Source organism: Botryllus schlosseri, chromosome 6 (assembly GCF_051294905.1).
Source record: "Botryllus schlosseri isolate E-star chromosome 6, Bs_hap1, whole genome shotgun sequence".
Lineage (NCBI taxonomy): Eukaryota > Metazoa > Chordata > Ascidiacea > Stolidobranchia > Styelidae > Botryllus > Botryllus schlosseri.
In genome coordinates, this window is record NC_137241.1 from 22,313,737 (window position 1) to 22,329,592 (window position 15,856).

Sequence of the window (15,856 nt, forward strand, 5' to 3'; positions counted from 1 at the left end):
TATGGAAATAGAGGAAACCTATTTCAGTAATCCAGTACTGACCATATCTATAACACAATGGTTCTTAACCTATGTTTCCTGACCCAGTCACAAGGGTTCCGATGAGGTCAAAACACACACTAAACTCATACATATGATTTCTGATGACACGCCAGTGTCTTAGCCATCATTGGTTGCAGGCAATAAGGTCCGATCAGTAGACGAATCGTGATTGTTGTGAACTGTGGTGGTACGTCATGTGCAGCAACGCACACAGACAAGGTTGGGGTTTGATATCGAAACCCCGTCCTTCTGAAATGCCAATTCTATCTCCAATATCTATTAGCTCAGGGGCCGCCAACTCAAAACGGGTCGCGGGCCACTTTTCAAAATTTGTAGAGGTCGCGGGCCGCAAGACTTCAATATCGAGATAAAAATAGGCAAAGCAGTTTAACAGCCACGTTTTATTAACTCCAAGTTAGTAGAACACCGTGTTTTCTAACATGGGCGACGGGCATATAGTTACCACAAAGGAAATAAATACAAATGCAACAAAAAATCATGATCATCACTTTCATTCTATTTTGAACTATGAGCTGCGCACGAGACCTGACAACACTTTTCAGCCACTAAAGCAGGGATGGCCAACATTTTTTCTGTTCACGGCCGCATTTCGACTACTTATGTAGCCTACGGCCGCATTCCAGTGCTTAGCCGTAATGAACTAACTGGAGGCCAAATACCCACGTGAAGCTGTCCATGTCGAATTGTCCATTGCCATTGAGCTCCGGACTAAACTATTTACTCATATTGACTTACTATTCGCGGAGAAATTGTGAATAGTCATGTTATGAATAAACACAGTTAACCCTTGTCTACTTGCGCAAGGCGCAAAAATTTTTTGCTATTCATGAGTGCATTTCGTCATTAATATTAGTATCGTTTCACATATTACTTCTCAGCCCATGTGATCAGATTTACAGGTAGACTTGATGCAGCGGATGTCTTCAAAAATTTAGGTAAGGGATTAATGCTGTGCTGCATCTTTTGGTGCGCCAATTGTTATTAGTCCCCTTTGTTGAATGCTGCTATTTCTTGACATCCAATCCGGATTGTCAGTATCTTGAAAAGAAATTGGATTCTCCCAAACGTAGGCCTAGCAGAAACACATTTCCTTCGTGATGAGGTGAACACGATTACAAATTGGTATTTCTTTATGGGGCGGATCATTTTCCTCTGATGTTCGCATCTGTACTGTGGGGCTCAGATTACAAAGGACACTACCATTATCAAATCGAGCATCAAGCCTTATTGAACCTCGCGTAGCGCAAAGAAAATTTCAAGAATATTTCAAACCTCTCATTGATTAGGGAGTCAATTCGTACATATTGACATACATATTGACGGCCGCCAACTCATCGAATTAAGTGTCGACGGCCGCATCACTTCCGTTCTACTGCCGTAGATTGGCCACCCCTGGACTAAAGAATCGATATTGGGTTTGGCTATGGACACGGTAGGCAACTTGCTGGGAAACTATCTCCTCGTATGGCTTGAACTTTTGAGGAGCCCGAAGTCGTTTTCTAAGCGTCTTGGTCTTGGTAGTGGTTGGTGGGCCATTGCACGTCAAGGCAATATGCCAATTCATATCAGAAAGTTCTTCCTCCATGGAATGATATTACCATCGCCGAAACCGTATAGCAGCCAGTGAGGAATATTGATATTGGGCACAGGAGAAGAACCAACTTGGAGCAACAACAACAATATGTTTGAACTGAAATCAATTTCAGCATTTCAAACTAAGCGTTCTTCAGAAGTTTCAAATCAAGTCGCGGGCCGAATGCGGCCCGCGGGCCACTAGTTGGTGACCCCTGTATTAGCTCATTTGTCATTAAGCAATCAGCATCACGTTGTTGCGTTTTGACCCCAAAATACGATGACACTTCCCAAGCGAAGCTGATTCAGAATAAATATTCATTATAATGCTTTCGTTTTGTGTGAAGATCATATTTAACGGTGTTGTTCTTTCAACACTCTAAGGGCGGAGATAATAAAGTTAGCTGATTTCGTAAATACAGTGGTTCTCAACCGTCGGTCCGCGGGTATTGTGGAAGAAATAAAAAGTTTGATTACTGAAGGTCAATCACGGTAACTTCGAAATGTTTACCAAAATCCATTTTGATGATGTGCATAACCATTTCCCATAATAACTTCAAGATGAGCTGCTATATATATATGGGCTTTTCGGAGTACAGAACTTCAATATTGCAGCAAACAATACGTTCATCTATTGTTTGCGGCAATATATAGAAATGACCAGGCTAGAGGTTATATGTTCATAACAGAAAAAAATTTGAATTTTGGTGCGATATTTGGTGTGATTTTAACCAAATGTGTCGTCGGAAGCATGGCGGTAATATTACATTCGCCACCACCTATCTTTGTGGAAATGGATTTTCGGCACTCGTTCATAATAAATCGACGGTGCGGAATTTCAAGACACGGTCAGGTATTTCAATAAATGCAGTTGCAGAATTCGCTTTGAAATAAAAGTCAACTCAATTTCTACATAAATAGTGACGTTATTTTCAAGAAAAGTCATTTTGTTGCTGTTTATCACTATAGCCTACGGTTATTATTTAAACACGACAGATGACGATTGCACGATAATTGAGCTAAATTTGAACTAAAACTTCGGGGTGTCCGCGGGGGTCTGTGACAGTCCAATAGGGATCCACGAAGACAAAAAGGTTGAGAACCACTGCTGTAGAATGCTAATCGTGTGATTAAAAAACCGTTAATCGTTACGCATTATGGGCAAAGCTAATAAAGTTACCTGATCCGGAAGAATACTAATCGTGTGATTAAAAACTGCTAATCCGCACGCATAAAGTTTGATAAGGTTACGAGCGATGACGAAGTGAACGGGTAATGCGAGCTGACGGGGGATCGTTCTCAAGATTTTCCAACAGGTTAACAAGGTCCACAACGTTATTTCTGGCTATCTGCGATTGACGTGACGCGGAATTGAAGTCGTGTGTAATCAGTACGTAAACAGCGACGAAATGGCATGGATTACAGAATATAGATACATCGCTCTGCAATCGTGCTAATGTGCGTGCATAATTGGTTGATTGTTGAGTGGAGCCATATTACCTAGGAGACAATCGTCACGGTCATTATAGGAAATATGTGCGAGTACGAATGTTACGCAGTGTACACTGTACACTGTGTACATTTTGTTTATAGATACTAGTTATCTGTAGTTTGTTCCAGTTTGCTACATTATGAGATTAAGTTTACGCGCTGCGATCAACCGGCTTTCTTAATCCTGGGTTGTTAAGTCGTAAGGAGCGCGAGAATCGACTTTATCGATCATCGAACTTTATTAAGTCCGTGTATTATGGATGTGTAGTTAGATGCGTATTATGGTAGATTGTTGAGTTTATGACTCCGAGAAAAATCGGGGTCCCCGAAGGCTCGCAGATTAGCATACGTGTTCCCCAGATTATTAAAAGTTGAGAACCACTGATCTAAAATAGTCTCGTGTATACCTGAAGTCTGTCGACCGAACATTCCTGCTCCAGCGACTGCAATAACGAGTAAAATGTTCCGGCGTTGAAGTGTTTTCGGCTACGAGCGCCGTCTGGTAACTGAGAAAGGCGCAACCGCGATATGTTGCAAAAGAAAATGGAGAGACTTAAATATTAAATTCCATACCGACAAAATCGCAGCCGCAGTTGCCAAGAGCTCAAGGATGAACGGGTGGCGGTGAATGATGCAAAGCTGCTTGCACAAGAATTCAACGAAGTCTTTCACGCTGGGCATGTCAGAGTGCTCGCCGTAGACCTTCCGAACAATATCATTTACAAGAGCGCACACAAAGAGTCGATGTCAAATCTCTCAAACCTCCAGCAACGTAGGCAGAATCAGCGAATATCCGGCCTTTATGAATTGGTGATTCATTTGAACCGCCGCGTCTATTATAGAGGCGCCGTACATTCGCAAAATCGGCCTTTTCAACGGATGGGTCACCAACGCCGCGTTCCAGACGTTGAGAAAGAGCATAAGCTCATCTCCCCAAGGTACCTCCACTGCGAAATATTGTCGTAGCGATCAAATTGGCTGGCTCGCAGTAAACAGAGCTGGTCAAAGTTGCTAGCGTTGGTACTCACGTAGAAGCATAGTTATAAGTTTATATACTCAAGTATACAAGTAGCGATTTCGAAAACATGTAAAACTATGTTTCAAATGTGTATGGAAGTTTGATAAGCAATCATGTAAACATAGCTTCCAAAAGTAGATGGGTCGAGGGGTCGCATACTTTTAGAAGTCCGAGCAATTGGAGGTTTCTATACTTCCGAAATGTCGAATCGCATCTTAGCGACTAACGCCTACTGACTAATAATAACACTACAAATAGCTGAGATATTCGAAGACATATTCAGTTACTGAGATACAGGGACCCTTTCGACCAATTGCTATCACAATTTCACATATAAAGGCGATGGAAACATATTTCACTTTGCAAAACTGTAACAAGCAAACATTTTTCGTTTTATAAACTGTTAGGTAGAAGTGGATGTAGTCAAAAACAACCATTTGAATTGCAAGTGGGCAAAATCTACTTGAGTACTTTGAAAACGTAGAAGTACTTCGTTACATTAACCAACTCTGGTGGCAAATAACACTCACGAGGTAGATGGTGAAATATGGTGGACAGTAATTCAATCCATTTAGTTTTGTGAACCATGTCCAGATCGGAAACTTGTCGACCGAATTTTCCCTTGAACTGTTGAAACGGGGTTCGGATGGCCTGCGGAATTGAAAGAAAGAAACTTGTACCTAAGTCACCAACGGATTTCCGATGACAAGCCCCGGTCTCACCTTGCGAGGGAAACTCTGAAGTCGCAATAGCTCGACCAAAAGAAACGACGCGTTAACTTGCTTGTCGTCCAGTTTTCGCCTGCTGACGAGTAGCTCCAACGTGAAATCGAGTTTATGAATCTCTTTTAGCATTCTCAATATGGCGGACTGATTCAGTTTCTTGTCAGCTTCTTCGCGATCCATTCGAACAAGTGTCAGCTAAAAGGGAAGAAGTTTGACGGGTAGATGCTCACCGTATACTGCACTATATTCAATAGAAACGCGCGGGTGTTGATTTGAACTCTGAAACAGACCGGAAGAGCTTTTTGAATACGAATATTTTCATTTTCGGCATGAAATTTCAAATAATCGAGGCTAAGAGATCGTTTGAACTTAATGTACTATTTTAGATGGTGCACGAACTCCTTCTGTTGGTAATACAGTAGCGAATTTTTATTTTGATATTTTGACTTTGTAAAACAGATTAGTGTATGTTGGTTTAGATTTATCGAATTCCGCAACACCGGATTGGAATAAGTAGATGACATGGATATAAATAGGATTTGGAGATATTTAATCATCCCATCTCTGTACCGGACATGATTCATTGTCACATTATAGAATGCGTAATCCCGTCAGAAGTTACCTTTCAATTTCAGTTTGTTAATGGCGCGAAATCAAGGATCGCGACTGGCAAGAGCCTGCACCGCACCGGTTATGCAATATTTCTTAATCTTTTCAGCTTGCAGATCAGTATACTTCCAAAAATCAAAATCAAACGAAAATGTCGTTACGACAAGAGTATGCAGGTCAAAACAAAGAATTGATGCTTTCAGTCAATGAGAAAATTGCAGCTGTTTTTTTTATATTACACCGGTTATGCGTAGTGTTATTGAAGTTTATGCTATCGCAAAAGATATGTGAAAACTACCAACTCGATTGCGACTGCTTGGTATCTTATGGAAGGAATTCGGCTTCGCTGTTTGCTAGATTGTATTACACTGTCAAATGTCGCTCGATTGTACGTACAGTATAATTCCGTTCAATTTTGTTCAAGAAGTCATCAATGCTTTCACATATTACTGATCGAAACGAGAGTTGTAGGCTATATTTAAATAGTTTGATTCGACGCTTGCAACATTTTGACGTAGGACAAGTCGAATGTAGACTAGAAAGCGTTCTAAATTTCTAAATCAGTTTAAAATTTGGTGTTTTATTTCTCTACAATATATATGGGCATGACTTCAGCCTCTTACATTTGGCTATCAGAAAGATAATTGAAACATATTTGGCACCAGTCTGAAAGTTAACGTGTACCGAGACCGGGGCACATAAAATGCACTATGAAATAGTATATTCATATGGAAATGGACCCGATATTTTCGGCTGACACTCGTCAGGGGCAATCGTCAGCAACTAGTAGAGAATTGGAAAGAACATTGTATATCAACAATTGTATCACAAAATATGACGTCACCAGCATGAAATAGTTGCTGACGATTACCCCTGACGAGTGTCAGCCGAAAATATTCGGGTTCATTTCAATATGAATATACTATTCAATTGTAGATTGTTGATATACAATGTTCTTTCCAATTCTCTACTAGTTGCTGACGATTACCCCTGACGAGAGTCAGCCAAAGATATTCGGGTTCATTTCAATATGAATATACTATTCAATTGTATATTGAAGTTTTGTACCACCTATAGAAACTCTTTAAATACAAGATATTGTTATGATAGTAACATTATACAAACATCCAATGTAGATCTCCCGAAACAAACATCTCCAATGTAAGCGTGCGGGCCCGTTACGAAGTTATAGGTGTCGTTCTTCAATTGATAAGACGCCACGTCATCCAACTCTTCACCAGTGTGACCGAACACTTCCAAGATCACATCTCCAAAAGTGGTGTCGTCGTTCACTTCCACCTGTCCGCAAAATGCATTCGCCAATCGCGCGTCGCAAAAACAACAGCGTTTGTTGCGCACCGGTATCGGCAAGTAGTGTTCTCCCACACAGAATATCTGCAAATACTTCGGCGCCGCCGATGCGCTGGTGGTGAGCAGGCCTACTTCGCTTTGTTCCTTGCGCAGTGCCTTCTTCAGCGATTTGAATTCCAGGCCTTCCACGAATCGCGTTACGGCGGTCAGCACTCCGATACAAACCACAATGCTCCTATCGGAGCCAGGCATCCGCGCCGCTTTATTCATAATACCAAGCTTTTGCAAAAACACAAATTTGAACACTTGTCGCACATTCATTATTCAACATACACCTTCTGTGGATACTCACCACATTAACAAATATGGCGTGAGCAACGTGCGGCGATATCCGTCCTAATTTGTGCGGTAACTTTTTTAGCAGTATGGCGGTTTCTAACTGCTTCCCGTCCTTGCCTGACAAGCGCTCAAACAAATGGCGCAGGAACAAGTTGGGATCTTCGATCATACAGGATTCGACAACGTTCAATGCCACTTCGCCCACTGCAAAATTGTAGAGGAGTAGTTATATCAACGTCGTGATTGTTGATATTCAAGTACAAGTAGAAGTGGCAATTTTAAAGACATGCTTAAATCCCTTGACGTATGAGTAGAAAAATGAGGCCATCATGGTGATGACTGCGGTAGTAGTTTTGAAGAGTAGGTTGGGACAATTGATGTTGTTTGTTGTTCGTGGTAGTCACGGTGTTTTTTGACTGCAATGGTCATTTACACCAGGCCGATATTCCTTATTTTTGACTCCGTAGCTGCCGACTTGTAGCAGGGCCAACTTCTAGGCTTTTTAATACACTGCTTACGCTGAGAGATGGCGAGAAGGAGGAGCCTAGATAAACCTCCAAGACTTAGGTAGGAATTCAGGAGTCGACCACGCTCGGACTCGAACCCACAACCCATTGGTGTTGCAGCTGTGAATTACACTATTACGTTATCTCGCCTCGGAAGATTGGGACGGCGATTCGCCGTAATTTGATAGTCCATCGCCAGTGCTAAACACACACTGATGCAATTTTCGAAATCATATTCAGGTACTCATAACCATAGAGCTATACCGTCAAGTCCTAATGTGAACTTTGCACATAGTCGTGACACAAATCTGACCAAGCTATACTTTCTAATAGACAAGATCTAAAGTGTAAAAAATGAGAAAATAAACCTCAAAAACTGCAGTAGTTGATGTTTAAAAAGCAGTACCAATTGAGTAAATAGCGCAGATCTATAAAATTTACTGGAGTATTTCAAAGTAGTCGTAGTTCGCCACTGACGATCTCTGCATTTGTCTTGTATTTTTCATTGTAAATACTACCTGAAAGTCTCGAGTTTGTGATAGCCGTGTCATCGCAGGATTTCAGCAACGTAGGAATACAGGCCGCGATGCAAGGAGGAAACACAGCGGGCGGTCTAGCCGCAACCTCCCGACAACTTGTCTGGTCCTGGGTTTTGTGATCTGCAGATTAGGTATACGGTATGGTATGATTAGGTTCGCCTGCATGCGAGTAGAGCTGCATGACTCCAATATTAAAACTCAACTAACCGTCGTGTTCTCGCTTTGTGGATCGTCCGAATTGCCGGGTGGAATGTCTCGAGCTATCTGTGAACTTGAAATCCTTTGTCGACGAGTAATTGGAAGAAGCTATGCTGGGCGCGTGTGAATAACGACGCATCGCTGCGAGGCTGTCGGCTGAAAATAAAATTCCGAGCTTTTCTGTGATGCCATAGACACTGCATAACATATGCATTAGACATGCGGCCCTGCATATAATTCCAGTTGATACTTCTATGCAACATGTTCAGAGGGCAGAAAGACTTATATATGTTCAATCTGATAAGCAATGCAGAGATGTAGAAAACACACAGAGGTGGTCAGTGTCAAGGTCCAGTGAAAGTAGACGTAACGCTGTAAATTTGTACTCCGTCACATGTAGGAATATCGATTTCTACAACATATCAAAGCTACTTGAAGTGGAAGTAGAAAATTAGGGTTTCAAGAAGTAGATCCAAGGTGTTGCTGCTGTTTGTAGTATTCATGGTGTTTGTCGACTACAATGGTCATTACCACCAGGTCAAGTTTCTTCATTTTTCCCGAAGATGCCGACTTGTAGCACGGCCCACTTCTAGGCTTTTATAAGACACCGCTTACACTGATGAGCTGGCGAGGAGGAGCCTAAACCTCCAACACTTAGGTAGGAATTCTCGAGTCTACCTCGGTCGTACTCGAACCCGCCACCCATTGATGTCGACGCTATCTCGCCACTCAAATCCAATGTGGTTTCTTCAAAATTGCCGGGTGCATTTTCGTCATCGACGTGAGATGACTGATGGCACTACATAGGTCCCATTTTCGAAAGTATGCTCGTTTACCGTGACATAGGTGCTACTTCTTCCAGTCGATATGACAATTTCACTCGTTAAGCTGATGCTAACATAGCCCAATACTACTTCCTGCCCTTCAAGATACGAAGTCTGAAAGATAAGTAGCCTTGCCTAAAATCCGTTGAAGAAACCGTAAAAGTAAAAGTAGTCTATAAGAATAGCCACTTCAGTAAGTATAGACATTTACTTGAGAAAGTAGAAGTATTCCGTTACTGACTACCTTTACAAATACAGATGAGGTAACACTGACAATAAATGAATAATTGAAGTCACCATAGAATATTGGCTTCGCCAGAGGTCCTTCCTGTCCCGGTTGATAAAAGTGTTGTAGAGAAACTCACCATCTTCATCATCCATCACCGATCCAACCGATTTCTGTATTTCAGCGGCTGTCAACTGAATCACGGGCACGTCGTTCAGGTGGAAGTTTCGTCTCTCATTTTCGCGCTGCTCCTCGAGCCTTTGTATGGCGGATTTCATTTGCTTTTCTTTTTGATGAGCCCTGTAAGCAACAATTCAGAAGGATTAGTCACTAATGAACGATGGAAGCAATAATACAAACGGACGTTGTATCGGTGGTGAGCAACGCTGAGCTTTCGGTTACGGTCCCCGAAGCGGAAATCGACTCTTCCAAGGTCACGTCAACCGGCAGCCACGGCGCATCGGGAACAGGCGGGAACTCATCGCCGATTTTCTCTTTTGGTACAGTGTAGTTTATTCCAGAGTGGCAGTGCTAAAGCAAAGTGCCATTAACTAGGTTCAACTCTTATATTGTTGCTGCGTAAGTGTTCTATTAAGGCTTGATGCAATCTGGCGATGCCTCTGAGATTTCAGTGCGAGAAATCCTTTCAAACACGCTCCGGCCAGATAGGAATGAGCTGAAGTTCGAAGTGAATTAAATTGCAGTTCATTCACTTTGAACGATATTCGTGTGTTTCTATGATTTTCAACGTAGTACAGGGTGCAAATAAGGTAAATGACGATTTCTGATACAGAATATTGCTTCCACAGTCGTTCCAATGCGTGAGAACGAGTCAATAACTATGGAAGGTTTAAGTAGCTTATTTGTTTGTGTACCACCACAAGAACGTGAAAGAAGGTATTACAGAGAACCCGTTGCATTCCCAGTATGTAGCTTCATCAGGATTGTTGCATTTGGCTCGTTCTTGCCCATTGAATTGGGTGTAAAAGCGATAGTTTGTATAGTACCAGAAAGAGTTGATGGTTTGATTTGCACCCTACGTCACGGTGAAAATCTGGTAAGCATACCTACTCCCATACATGTATTTATAGTGAAGCAATGCATCAACTATGTGGAGGGCATAACATAATCGTCCTGGTGACCTAGCATAGCTATAGCGTAGATCTAAATACATATATCTCAACAATAATAGTGTGGGAGACAAAGGAAAATGTAGGACGCAAATGAAATAAGTACATTGCTTAAATTTGCCCGACAAGACCGTCTACTGTTAGTCTGTTACAGGTAAAACAATGACTAATGCAATTTATACTATATCAAAAATGCAATAAATAAGGTATCCAATTCAAACAATTACGCACTGATGGAATGTTCCATCACTAATATTCCAAGAAAAATAACCGAATTTTAGAAAAAATGCGACGGAACATTCTTCCAACGTTTGCGGATATGGTTACGTCTCCTTTCCGTTCCCGTGGTTGTAATAGGTTACGCAAGTTGTAGCAAACCTTCATTGACTTTGCAGCCCCATCCTTAGCACTGCTCCAAACTGCATATCTACAGCTCCACAACGCTCTGAACTTCAATATTGCGTCCAATCGTGCGTCCGCTTCGCTGTGACCAAGTTCGCTTGTGACCATGCTAAACGCTTGCTGAGGTGATCTTACGGCGCACAAGAGGAATAAGGACGCTGCAATAGATCGTTCGTTATGATTTCCTGTGTGTCCTTAGCGCCATGCTGTTCAGTGCGTGCGGATCAGTCAGCTACCTGCAGATACCGCGATGTCCTTATTATCATCGAGAATCATCTCCCAACAGAAGCTCTGAGCATCTTGTAGCAAGTCTTCGCTTAGAATCGAGACCGATTTTGTCAGCACCCGAAGAGGCGCGCACATGAGAGAAGATCCACTGGTTTTCAAATATCTGTAGAAAGATGACGAACGCCGAACAGTGTGTGACTGCGTGTGTGTGTGCGTGCCGCCCCCGCCCATATTCAGAGTGATTTATAAGCTCACCTTGTAACAAACGCGCTACTCAAGAACTGATACCGTATGGATTCCATGCAGTCTTGATTTTTCTAAATATCGAACGGGATTAAATGAGAGACGGATAGGGACAAAAACTCGATTGGGGTATCGAAAAGGTTGCAAAACTTGCTGTAAGGACTATATTTGCGTCGTAAATTTTTTTTAAAAAATCGTAACAAAGGCAATTAAATATGGTAACAACATCAAATGGAACGTAAAAACCTCATTCTTGCATTATTTCTTTGATATAATAATATCGTAAAATAACGTATACCTCCAAACTATGTTGAGTGTCATCCAGCACTTTACACAGAGAGTGTACCAGTCTTCCACACGATCTCACTAATCTCTGATGACAGTAGGTATGGCAAAAACCCCTGTGCTTACAAATAAAATTTTGCTGGCCGGCAATGGTCAGCATTACCTGAAATGAAAATGTTACAGTCTCAACACATTCCATTGAAATGATATGACTTCAACGATAAACGAAAAAATGGTACTAATATATGATGTTATTGATTGCTATTACGCAACGAAGTATAAGTATCAGTTTATTAATAATTTCATCATTTCAAAACACGACAAACCTGCGATTAAATAAATAGATAGGAAGGTGTCGAAACGACTTGTAGTCTTTGCAATCCGACACCCACCTGGGTCTAGGCGAAGAAAAAAATAGGCATGCACATTGCACACTGAATGGAAAGTAAAGCAGATAATATAAAAGGCAAGCGAAAAAATGAGGTGGCATGTGGCGGAAGGTGAGATCGATAAGCTAGGTCGTGATCCGGTAATCTTGAGGGATGACTAGTATTCATTATAAGAAAGTGCTTATATTTCGACTTGAATGTGGACATGCTTGACGACTGTCGGAAAGCGGGCGAGATGCTGTTCCACAAGTGAGGTCCAGCATATTTTATAGAACGATGCGTTTTCTTGTATTCTGTTCTGATCAATGATAGTTCTGCGAGGACGCGCGTCTGTTATACTTGTGCGATAATACCAAGAATTCTAGTTTTTATCCACCAATAGGCCTACAGAATTACTATGCACATAATAAACACCATCACCTTCAGCCAAGGTTCGTCATCAGATTTCGGTGAAATGCCATCGTTGCTGGATGTGATGCTTATGTTGGAAACGGAAACGTCGAATAACGACTCCCCGTCACACGCATCCCCAAAGTAAGACACGCTGCCCTCGGGAGACGCTACATTTTGAGCGGCAGACGGTAGAGTTGCAATATGCACCGGGGGAACGGTGAGAAAATTAGTGGGCGAATTGACACGCGCGCTCTCTCTTCTGTATCTAGCGTTATCCTTGTCGTTATTGGAGTTTGGTGGATAGACAGATATCAACGGGCTGTCTTCCTGCACCTCCGCCAACGCTGATCCCGTCGACGAGCTACGGGCTCTGTTGTCGTTGAGGTAATCTAGAATGAGATACAGCGTTACTTAACCTCTGAAACGCCATTAGTGCCAATTAGTGTCAATTCGTTCGTAAAATAATGCAAATTTAACTGAAACAGTGTCAATTCACAGTATACATTCTCGATATCCCTAAGAATGTGTTGCAGTAGTTTAATTAAGACTAAAGACTAGGGATGGTGTGAACCTCTGAAAGGTTCAGGTTCGTGTGAACGCGAACTTTTTTGAAAGGTTCTGTGTGAACGCGAACGTGAACCTCATGACGTCACGTGGCGTCATATTGCTAATTTCAACCCTTTATGGCCTATATTTTATGTAGGCTATTGTACATGTACAGTTGTACACGATACCTTGCGACGACTCGGGCCACATAATGGCACAGTGCTGTAATACATATTGACGTTTTAAACGTCGCCAAATGTATCAACTGAGGCAATCAAATGATATAATAATCCGATAAAATGAATATCTTCCGTCGCTTTGCCAACAATTTCGACGAGGACTTGCTAGGAAATATAAGCTTTCGCGTTAACGGTCTCGGCCTGACCGAACAATGTATTCGGCATCTGAGTATTGCCACATGGATATTGCAGGTTTCTATACTTGCTACCAGCATTACCCCACTAACAAGTTATACAACAGTAGCCAACACCCCAATCGCACGGATTTGGTTTTTATGATACGGTAGGCCTATACATATGAAGTCAAGATTGACCCCGTACGCCTGCTATATTTTTACACCAGAAAACGATATCAATCTCATTGATTGGTTTAATAAGCATCATTCGTTGACTACATGCAGTGCATTTCGCTCTCTCATGTTATGTGATTTCGTCAAGCTCACAGCAAAGAGTCACTAAATATTCACAAACGGAAAGCTGGATATTTCGAGGAAACTTTTGTAACAATGCAAGTGAAATTATTGAGATTGTCAAGGTGCATGCTCGTTTAGTGTGAACCAAAGATGTTATAATGAAGGGAAAATTGCAATATATGAGAAAGGTTCACAGTGCAGAACCTACCAAGGTTCTGTTGTGAACGCGAACCTTAAAATTTCCGAGGTTCACACACAGAACGCGAACGTGAACCTCACGTTCACACCATCCCTACTAAAGACTACTATAGAAAACATCGTGTGCCTTTGGGAATTCTTTCTATCTGCTCATGGTGGTTGAGTTGACGCAGCCTTAAGTGCACAATTATACAACCGGAGCGGCCAGAGGATGAGCTCAGAGCGACCAATCTTAATTATTCTGAAGAACCTCAAATACGATATCTCCCTTAGCGCACTTGCTCGGCTAACTATCCAAATTGTGCAGAAAAAATGATTAATTTAAACAAGTCTGAAAGTATCAAAATAGTGCCAACGTGCCGAACTTACAATTCTAGTGTGAAAATTCTTGAAACAGAGTCCTACTTTTGAAATTTGGCTCACAAAGGTGTTACCATAGTGTCCTACAATGGTGTGGACACAAGCAAATCTCACGGCTCACTGCGATTGGTCTACGTCACACTTTCCATTTGGCTAAAGGCAGTTTGACCGTAATTTTTGACCGGCTTGCCGAGCGCGAAATTTGATAAAATTAGTATCAATCGAAAGGTGACGAGATACTGATTACGAAAATATTTTTTTTTGTGCTCGTGGTCCTAGAACCGCCCAAAATCAGCCTAGAATTTTGATTGTAACCGAGTTTGGTATTGTGACGCAGCAATGCCGTGTGGAAGCAAGTGAGGAGCACCGCAAACCGCAAGCGTATTGGCCATTGTTGCGCAAACGATTGAGCCTTCACACTCTCACTCTCACTGCGCACTTGCTCCGAGCTGCGGCTGCTTGTTCCAAACGAGATTGTTGCGTCTCAATGAAAAACTCCGTTACAATGCAAAATGAAAGGCTGATTTTGAGGGGTTCCAGGAACACCAGCACAATAAATTTTATATTATCGTAATCAGTACCCTAGTAGATTTCGTTTGATACCAATTTTATCAAATGGTAAGCGGGTCGAAATTACCGCCAAATTGCCTTTTAGCCAAAAGGAAAGTGTGACGCAGACAAATCACAGTGAGCCGTGAGATTCGCCATTTCCACACCATTGTAGGACACTATGATGTTACTGTCAAATGACAACATTGACTAGTGATCGTCCGTGTGTAGCCGTATAGTTATGCGATTATTACGTCATAAATGATAATGAGATTACCGGAAACCGACGACGTCTTGCGAGGCCTCGGCGAGTGGAAAATCGTGCGTTTCAAATCGCTTCTGAGCGACGATTCCGGGGCGCTGCGTCGCGCCGCTTTGCTTTCGGTCGCACGCAAGCTGCAGCCGGAATGCTTGCGAAGTTTGTATTCGGGATCGTCGAAGAAAGTAATGCCTTTCCGTCCCGCGGAATGTGGCGAATGGGACTTCGGAATCGACGAATCGCCGGCTTCCATATCACCACTCGTCATAACTGTCACGTACACATAGATGGAAAGAGTGGTTTGATGCGTATTATATATTTATTTTACTGTTTTCCGGAATCGAACGATGTCGAACTTGCTTGCTGGCCATTGCTCTGCACTGCGGCGCCGCGTCCCGGATGAAAGATGTGATCTCGTAAAGAAGCTGACAGGCCATCATTTTGAGAGGAACAGGACAAGCCGTGCCTGTTCTATTTACGAAGTCTGTAGTGATTAAAAGATGAGTTGTGTGTTCGGCAAGCGATTTTTACGGCTGTTACACTTACTTTCGCAAAAGAAGTCTTCGCGTACGTCTGTGTCCCTTAACCGAATTTTTTCGGCGTCACTGCGAACGTTTGGTAGCACGATGGTTGCGCCGCTTTCAAGCGAACATAGTTGGTCTAGTTTTTGACCCAGTGCCTAAATTTAAATAGAAGTGAATATGTATGAAAAATATTGAAAACGGATAATGTGTTCTTACTATTCGGGAAATTTACGACAAAGTTGGCACCAATTAGTTCTTTCGTATGGTTCAGTTATAT

At 42.1% G+C, this 15,856-nt stretch overlaps 1 protein-coding gene across 10 annotated transcripts in view; it reads right to left on the bottom strand.

The window, feature by feature from the left end:
• LOC145441555 (protein unc-80 homolog) overlaps positions 1–15,856 on the bottom strand; it is a 48,514-nt gene that overhangs the window by 12,930 nt on the left and 19,728 nt on the right. For all 10 annotated transcript variants that reach the window (XR_013915854.1, XR_013915852.1, XR_013915853.1 and 7 more), the window contains 20 exons: positions 15,602–15,734; positions 15,384–15,539; positions 15,074–15,325; positions 12,519–12,880; positions 11,723–11,872; positions 11,437–11,498; positions 11,190–11,344; positions 10,930–11,111; positions 9,786–9,952; positions 9,561–9,721; positions 8,381–8,527; positions 8,153–8,293; positions 7,142–7,332; positions 6,838–7,068; positions 6,604–6,777; positions 4,867–5,064; positions 4,675–4,795; positions 3,889–4,073; positions 3,700–3,828; positions 3,534–3,632 (listed from right to left, as the gene is read on the bottom strand). Coding sequence is in view for 7 of the 10 variants with exons in the window: in XM_080319447.1 (XP_080175573.1) it covers positions 3,534–3,632; positions 3,700–3,828; positions 3,889–4,073; positions 4,675–4,795; positions 4,867–5,064; positions 6,604–6,777; positions 6,838–7,068; positions 7,142–7,332; positions 8,153–8,293; positions 8,381–8,527; positions 9,561–9,721; positions 9,786–9,952; positions 10,930–11,111; positions 11,190–11,344; positions 11,437–11,498; positions 11,723–11,872; positions 12,519–12,880; positions 15,074–15,325; positions 15,384–15,539; positions 15,602–15,734 (3,396 nt within the window). In the remaining 3 variants the exon portion in view is untranslated. The remainder of the gene's footprint in view (positions 1–3,533; positions 3,633–3,699; positions 3,829–3,888; positions 4,074–4,674; positions 4,796–4,866; positions 5,065–6,603; positions 6,778–6,837; positions 7,069–7,141; positions 7,333–8,152; positions 8,294–8,380; positions 8,528–9,560; positions 9,722–9,785; positions 9,953–10,929; positions 11,112–11,189; positions 11,345–11,436; positions 11,499–11,722; positions 11,873–12,518; positions 12,881–15,073; positions 15,326–15,383; positions 15,540–15,601; positions 15,735–15,856) is intronic.